Source organism: Antrostomus carolinensis, unplaced genomic scaffold (genome assembly GCF_000700745.2).
Source record: "Antrostomus carolinensis isolate BGI_N321 unplaced genomic scaffold, ASM70074v2 scaffold49734, whole genome shotgun sequence".
In the NCBI taxonomy this organism is placed as follows: Eukaryota; Metazoa; Chordata; class Aves; order Caprimulgiformes; family Caprimulgidae; genus Antrostomus; species Antrostomus carolinensis.
The window spans coordinates 1-8333 of record NW_010312395.1 but is presented as its reverse complement, the minus strand read 5'-3'; the positions used below and the strand labels follow the sequence as shown (position 1 = coordinate 8333).

The following is an 8333-nucleotide window of genomic DNA, read 5'->3' as shown; positions in this document are numbered from 1 at the left end:
ATATGAACCCTTTAAATAACTTCTCTCATGTAAGACACTACCAGGTGGCAAAGAGAACTGGTCCCAGCTCTGCCACGTACTCTGTTCTGGATAAAACCCTCTCATTTTAATAAGCCTGTGGATTTCCTATCTCAGGAGATCCTGTTGACTGTTATGGGACAATCTGCACAACAAAGGAGCAAGTTGAAAACAAACCTCTTCTAAGTATGTAGAATCCAGTGCTCACCACAGTGGAAAATCAAGACCCTGAATTTAAAGCATCTTCATCATGTCTTGTCATGTCAGAGTTCAGGGAACGTCTGCACAACATGTGCCACTGGGGTTTTTCTGTTATGGTCTATTCCACAGAAAGAGTTCCAGACTTCATAGTTGAGGCATCCATCTAAATTTTTTAAATAATTACAAGACTTGCATAAAGAGGCACATTATGACTCTCCTACTCTCAAACAGTCTCTGAAACACTTGCTTTTTCACTGTTTTTCATGATCAGGCTGTAGCCAAATAGGAAGTGTTATTTCAGATGCTTTGATCTCCAGCATGCAGAAAGCCTGCTTCCCCCTATGGAAGCTGTGCATTGACTGTCTGCATCAGGAGCCAGCAGCCTGCAGATAACACATGCAGCCTCGCCTCTCCCGAGGCACTCCCACCTCTTCAGCTGCACCTGAGGAAGGTACCACTGACTATTTAAAGGCTCCAGAGGTGCTTGCTAGCACAGTGGGGTGAGCTATCTTTCAGGTGACTTAGAAGCAAAGCTGTGAACAAGGCGAGCTGAAAGAAAATCCTCTTGCAAGCAAAAAATGCCTAAATTCATTGTTAACACAAATATAAGCAAGGATAAAGTTCCAGAGCCTTTCCTGGGAGAGCTCACCCAGCAGCTATCAAAAGCAATGGGTAAACCAGTGCAGGTAAGTCCAGGTGCTGGAAGGTTTTCCTTGTTTAGTTAGCTGTGCCTATGCAATGAGCTATTTCTCAGTGATAGTCTCTATAAACTGATGTACCTAATGACTCACCAGTATTTAGTCTTCTCTCTGTACAAATAGCAAATACTTGTTTGCTGTAACTTAGCTCTGTTGAGGTCTCAAAACACTTAAAGTATTTAAACTAGCTTTGTCTGCTGGTATTCCATGCAGGTCAGGACACTGAATGTGTGGGTATGTATACACAGGTATTTCTGTGAATACCTCTCAAGGATCCAGCTGACAGAAAGCAGCCTCACCCTTTAACTTCTGTGCTGAGTCCTGCTGAATGTGTGTTTGTTATCTGCCACCAAGCTGCCTGTAGCCTAGTGGTTACAGCTGAAGGGAAAAAATAAGGTATTCAGCTTGCTTGGATGTCTAGCAAAAATACCCATGTGACATCCTGCTACTTGTAGTCAAAATACCAGAGTAAATTCTGTCTGGTCTCATTACCAAACTGAGGGATTTTTACCTGCCAGCACCCATGGCAATGTGTTATTGAGAGGAAGTACTGAAATACTGTCATTATTTTCTTAATTAATGCTGCAAGGTCACTAGTCACTCTATCAGTTGCTTACTGAAGACTGTTGATGAATATGAAAAACAAAGTGAAAGCTTCTCTACAGAGCTGTAAGCTTTATAAGATGAGCTACTCCTCAGCTGCTGTAGCAGCAGTAACCTCAGTGAACTGGCTGTAGACCTTTAGCAGCTTGGTGACGTACCCTTCCTATGTATTCCCTAGCAAATGAGTGTCTTCAGAAAGTGCTTCTTATTTTACTTTAGGAGTGATGGTTGGAAACTGTAGAAAGAATTAAGTTCTGGTGTGTACAGAAAGGATTCTGAGGGCTCCTCTGTCAACTTTTCTCTGAAGTTCCTGAGCAGACCTTTGCTCTCCATGGAAACAAAGTCCTCTGAAATGGTAGTCACACCAGACTACTTAAGATGGCAGCAGAGATCTCTGAACCCCTCAGCAATCATTTGATAACTGCCACAGGTGGAAGTGTCCTGAGAAGGGAAGAAGAGGGGAAAATAGACACAAAATTAAAAAACAAGTGGGATAACTGAAAATATTAGAACAAACTTTGGAATGTCTTAAAAATGGTAGGAAGAGAATTGTTTTGTCAAAATTGGGAACTTTTTGAACAGTCCCACAGTAGTGTCTTACCAGATCTAGACAACACTTCAAGTAATGACTTGGTGGACTGAGATGTGGAGATGGCAATAGCTTGTAGGCACGGGAGACGGAGTAAGAATTCAAGAAGATAGTAAGATCTTCTCAAGTCAGCCAGCTTTCTTTCAATAGCTGCTTAGTAAGTCAAGCTGCACAAAAGACAAATAATAATCCATTAAAAAGCAGAGGATTTGGGGAACTATTATGGGTTACAACACAAGTAAGAGTTAAGACAACACTTGGGAGCAGGGGAATTTCACTTCTGTTGTGCACAAGGTAGAAGCAATCCTCTGAAGGAATACTCCATCCAGCCTCAGGCCCTTGGAGAAAGAGGTAGGCAGATTAGAGATGCTCCAAAGGAAAAATGCTGAAGAAATAAGAGACGATACAAATCAACAGACATTCTGGCTCTTCTAGGAGAAAAGGCTGAAGAGGGAGGCTGTTATGGAAGACATGAGAACTTCCCCCCCCTTTCTCAGTAGCATAAGGCAGGAAGCAGTCAGCTTAACTTGCAGTAAGATTTCAGCTAGTTCTTGGAGGAGAATTTTAAGCTTCTCTGACTTCCAGTCTGATTCTGCATCTGACGTGCCATGGATCCCACCAGTGGTGGGATGGCTGATAGTACTGACATTTCTCTGACCAATTAGACATTCTCAGTTCAGCACTGGTAATTAGAACATTTCCATTTGTTGTTGTATGGCTGTAGACTTTAGAATACAGTTGTATGTGGTTGGATGATCCCATAAAATCAGTTTGATGCAGAGATGAAAAAGCCAGTCAACCTGGAGAAGCCTGGTTCTACTGTGGCTCTTCCAGGCAGATTGTTTGATGCCTGATAAAGGGGCCCCTCTTTCTCTAGGGACAGCAATGTCGCTCTGTGCAATCAACCAGCCTCATTACACATGTAGGAAATCAATCTGCCAAATTTGACCATAGTCAGTTACCTCTGGGAAGAGAAGCATGTTTTAGGCTTGTATAAGTCTTGTCTCCACAAAAAGCAGGCTAACCTGTAAATGGGAGTAAGACTTGTTTTTTTCCAACACATGCAGTAGTATAATGAAATTCTTATGTAAAACTGATGTGTTCTATCCCTCTTCAAAAAACATTTCTTTATCAGTCTAGCAAACAAGTACTTGCTGTGAGGGGGGAGTGAGGGGTGTCAGCTGGTAGTTCTTGCATAACGGCTCCTGAATATAAAGCTAGAGGCCAGGGCTGGGATGCAGCTGGAACAGGTTTGTGCAGCAGCGTGGAAGGGATGTGTAATGGGACTTAGAAATATACAGGGAACAACAAAGAGATTTTTTGAAGAGGACATGCAAGCTCTTCGTGACAAAGGAGGCAATAGGAAAGGGAGCATCTCTGAGTTGTAACACAGAAAGAAGGAAAGGATTAGGGTGGGCTGGAATGCAGAGCTTTCCTCTCACAGGAAATGGTACCATTTGAGAAAAATATGGATTTTTATTTTTAATCAAATTAGGGTTTTTTCCTACTGGAAAAACTGTTTTCAAACATCTTCAAACTTCTCTAAGAAGAAAATAATGCTGATTAACACTTCAGTGTGATTTTTTTTTTTTTTTTAAATAACCTATTTCCAGGGTAGATGTTGAAGGCAGGTATGTACCTGCATTGGGCATAAAGCTGAGAGCACAGAATAGCCAGCCAGGGGACAGTGAAGCAAGGAAGTGGTACCTCAGCAGGATCTCCTTGGCCTACCCTGAACTACTGTGGTCTGATGCACCCTGCACCCAAACAAGCTCCAAATTATGGCTGTGACTAATTACCCAGACAGGTCCTGGTACTCAGGCTAGCTTGTTTTACCAATTGCTGCTGAGTTCCAATGATGCGCTGCTAATAAACGTGGGTAAGACCAGAACACAAGGCAGATGGATGCCAAAGGAACTGATCCCTGGATTCCCCAGTCTGTGGATTAGAAGCAGGGAAAATTGCAGGCTGGTCATTAATATTAACATAGATACTTTCTTCTATTTTTCCTGCTATCAGGAACAAAAGTAGGATTAGGCCATATTTTGTTTCATGAGGAGGATGTTGATTTAGACCTCTGCTTTGTCAGTTCACATTTCCCTCAGCAGGGACGACTGCAGCAGGAGCCAGTGAGGTGCAAAAATCCCTCTGGAACGTAGGGCAGCAGCAGTGCAATGGCACACACCCCCTCGTGCCCAGCCCTCCTGCACAGGCAGGGAGAGATCAGTGACTCACAGCAGGTTCTGGAGGTACTGCAGGTCCCTGAGTATCTGAACTTTCTACCCAAAACTCAAAGTCAGTAGAGATGATACTGCAGGGTCCTCCTTCCATCAGTGCATGTGAGCTGAGCATCCAGAACCCACCTTTCAGTAGGTGATTGGGCACACTGGGGTTGAAGGCTGCACGACAGCAGGCAGGGGAGGATCTTTGCCACAGGGGAACTTAAAAACAACAGTGGAACTATTTGCATGTTAGTAAGTGGCAAAAAACATCTCTGAGTGCCTGGGACTGAACTTGCCTTTTCTTTTTTTATTTTCTTTATGTGCTGCTAGTACTTTTAGTTGAGAATACAACCATTCTGCAACAGATGAAAGAACTGTGATGGCAGTGCCCGTTCCCAAATGTTATGTTGTGGGAATGTGATTGTATTTCATGCCTTCTCATCTTTTCAACTTGCAGGAAAATATTTAGGAAGTCTGGAAGTGTGAATGCAGTACATACAGGAGAAGTTCAAAAGCATGACTGACAGGCATGCACCTATTCACTGCAGTTTAGGTACACAAATACCTTCCTGGATTTTCAGAACTTTTCCTAACATGGCAAAGGAAAATAAGTTTGGGTTTGTTTTTTTTTTTCTTCTTCCAACAGTATCTAGCAATGCAGATCTCTCCTGATCAGCTGATGTCCTTTGGTGGCTCCACAGACCCCTGTGCTATGTGCTTTCTCTACAGCATTGGAAAGATAGGGGAGCAGGAGAACAAGGTCTACTCCAAATTGCTTTGTGATTTGCTGAACAAACAGCTGAAAATACCACCTGATAGGTGAGCTCATACAGCAGCTTGTCTGACACGACTTTCCACAGATTAACACTATTAACCCCAGACTTGTCCTTTGGTGTTCTTCTATTAACATTCTGCTTGAAGAGGTTAAATGCCAAGTCAGAGTAACTCTCCAATTAAAAAGGAAAGAAGCTATTGCATGAGCTGCAATACCAATGCCTGGAAGATGTAAAATTTCATTTAATTAAAATGATGCAGGCTCAGGTACTGCATAGATCCCCAGATCTCATGTGCAAGAGCCCTGGTACAGAAAAAACAACTTGATGTTATTAAATTGGTACATATTACTCAAGTAATCAACACTTCCCTACTACCTGTGGGGTACAAGCAGAGGTTTATTACAAAAACTTCCACTTACATAAAAACATTTCTAGTCCTTTTCCTGAAGGTACACCAATCTGCTGCAGAAATTACTGTAAATAGAACACAGCATCCTGAGAGCTCCTTAAAACAAGTAGGGAAACACCAGGAACTCCAGAATGCAAGTAGACAAGGCATTCAAAAGGGTGTTGGTGTGGGGGAATAAGCAATGCTCAAACATGCCTGCTAGAACCTGCAAAAGGAAACTGTGACTTGCTGAGGTGCAGCACAGGCCTGAGAAGTGTAAAGCTCTGGGGGACAGTGTGGCTGTGCATGTCCTGCTGCAGGAACACCCTGGCCAGCCTGCAGCACTCTGCTCTCACCAGCTAATGATGTCTGTCTTCCCTTTCAGAATCTACGTCAGCTTCTTCGAGACCAGTGCTGGCAATGTAGGCTGGAACAACACCACCTTTGCTTGAGGTGCCTTGGCTGGTAACAGCTTATTCCTGAACCTCACAGTGATTTTTGAGCACTGCAGTTCTAGTCATGTGTGTTTTGCACTAATGCAAAAGGCAGCAGTACTTTAGTCACTGCTGTTTAACATTTGTCTGCTGATTAAATAAAAGTAAAAATCCAGGAGAAGCCTTATGATGGAGACTGTCTTGTTGTTCTAGAAAGATCTGGGGTTGAGAGGGAAGGTGCTTTCTCAAAATACTCTTAACAGAAGCTATTCTTTTTCAAAAAACAACTCAGTCTTTTGTGTGAAGAGGAACACTATTTGGGTATGCCTTTGCCCTGCTCGTGCTGGACAGCCTGGCCACATTTAAATATAGCATCTCGACCTGATTTCAAAATACATTTAAGTCAATAGATGTGGCTATCAATGGGCATACAGCCCTCCCTTCAAAAGGAGGAAAGACATTATTGTCTTTTATTTAGAACTGATCCTCCAGACCAGATCCTCCTTAGATCTTAATGCTACATGGACCTCTAGCTGCTTAGCAAAAAAAAAAAAAATATCTGCTGCAAGTCTCCCGGGTGCAGGATAGGCAGAGGGAGTAAGTGGAAAAACCCACTGTTTGCTGTTCTGCCCTTCCCTTTCCATCCAGTGAACAATTTGCAGTGACAGTGAAGATTAGAGCACAGCTCAAAATGAGGCAGAGGCACAGTGAGCCATTCCCAGAGCCCAAAGTAATGAATGAATTATGAAAGGAAGATTTCCATATAAATATTTATTATTCAAGCCCCGGGTCAAATAAGAGCATTTGCTTCTAAAGTGAAATAGAAAGATTGAGTACAGATCTGTTTCCTGACTCTCTGAAATTGAGTGTATTGTGACTTTTTTTTTTCCTCTGGAAGAACAAACCCACATCACTGCTGTTCTCTATTGTGAACATCCCATTTTGTCCCTATCACATTTTTGATTTGCAGCCACAGTCTTTAAATACAAGCCTGTACCTCAACCTGCAAAAATGTTCTAAGATAACAAATGAAAGCTGTTTTGGTGAATCAAAGCAGCACAGCCAATGAAGTAATATGTTACTTAGCATCTAACTACAGTGTATCTTATAAAATATTTTTCATTCCACTTAATGCCTTGCAGAGCTGCCCCAGGAAGACATGGCATGAGACAGGTACTGTTTTGCTTGTCAAGAATGGCCATGAAGCCCCTAGACACAGCAGAACCTTCCATGGGGAGGTGATTTCCTCCTCCAGAAATCAATCTGCCTTCTTCATAGAGCCACCAGCTCAAAGAATGTTGCCTTTGCTGGTGCTTGGAGCCACAGCACCAGTGTTCTCTGATGTTCTCCTGCTTCCTCCTCCCTGGTCCAGTTGCTCTGTGCTCAGGTTTTGCCTGATGCAGGTGGGTATGTACCACTGCAACCCATGAATGCCCCATCCCTGCTATTTGCAGTCAGGCTCCAGGAAAGGCTTCAGCCTGCCCCACAAGTCTTCTGGAGCCTTTCTATGCTAGATGCTTTCAGCGTTATTCTCAGAACAACCAAACCCCAAAATGCATGTTCCTAAGGTATCTCATGGTACAAGTACAATTAAGACCACGTCTATTTGCTAACACTCTCTATTAGGGAATGGAACAGTTTGCCTCTGTCTCTCACACATCATTAAAATGCTCTTTGGTGTATTTCTGCAAAACACTTTACCTCTCAGTTTTTTGCTCTTAGATACATTTCCTCATTGTTATTTTAATTACAGGGAATTGTGTTTTAAACCAGATGTATTATGACTGCATGAGTGTGGAGCAGTAACTTGAGGGAGGGGTGTGCATAAGTACACTGGTGTTTGGTTAACTTCTAAAAATGCATCTTTCAAAGCTATGAAAATACATGTACTGCTGCTTCGTTACTGGAGGGGGCAAAGGAGAATGAAATTGTGGATGTCCCTCCATTGTGTGGCAGCATGGCCAGGCCTGGCAGGCCACAGAGCAAGCACAACAGCGGTGTTACAGCTCTCAAGCTTCTCTCCTTGCACGGCCAGAATTCCCACCCCACCTCCATGCAACCACTCTGGAAGGCAGAGTAAGTGGCACTACACAATGGCAGGGAGCTGGCAATATTAGGTTTGCCTAGCACTGTTAATCTCTAAAAAATGAGTGAAAAAATAAGTGTTCTAGTCCTGCCAGTTCTCAGTATTATGGCTTGTGCCACCCCAAAGCATTTCCATACAATACCATCCCTTATTTGTTGTTCAAGGTTATGTGTGTTCACATCTGTAACACCTACACATGGTCAAGCCTTCTAGCAGCAGCCACGCTGGGACTCTGTTAGAAATTACCACGCACTCGACTCCTGTGTGTAAAATGTCTGTATGGAGAGTGCCCTGAGCCCGATTCTCGTTATCCTTCCT

The 8333-nt window shown here is 43.1% G+C and overlaps 1 protein-coding gene across 1 annotated transcript; it reads left to right on the top strand.

Moving 5' to 3' along the window:
- Positions 1-797: 797 nt before the first annotated feature.
- On the top strand, positions 798-5947 carry LOC104517415 (macrophage migration inhibitory factor). The gene is made up of 3 exons (XM_010166988.1): positions 798-905; positions 4978-5150; positions 5881-5947. Exons 1-3 carry the CDS (start codon positions 798-800, stop codon positions 5945-5947), a joined length of 348 nt encoding a protein of 115 aa, XP_010165290.1.
- The last annotated feature ends 2386 nt before the right edge of the window (positions 5948-8333 follow it).

Excerpts from the sequence above, each read along its gene's own strand:
- LOC104517415 (XM_010166988.1), top strand. The coding sequence starts at position 798 with ATGCCTAAATTCATTGTTAACACAAATATAAGCAAGGATAAAGTTCCA. Across the intron at positions 906-4,977 it reads CAATGGGTAAACCAGTGCAG|TATCTAGCAATGCAGATCTC; the intron begins GTAAGTCCAGGT and ends TTCTTCCAACAG. Across the intron at positions 5,151-5,880 it reads CTGAAAATACCACCTGATAG|AATCTACGTCAGCTTCTTCG; the intron begins GTGAGCTCATAC and ends CTTCCCTTTCAG.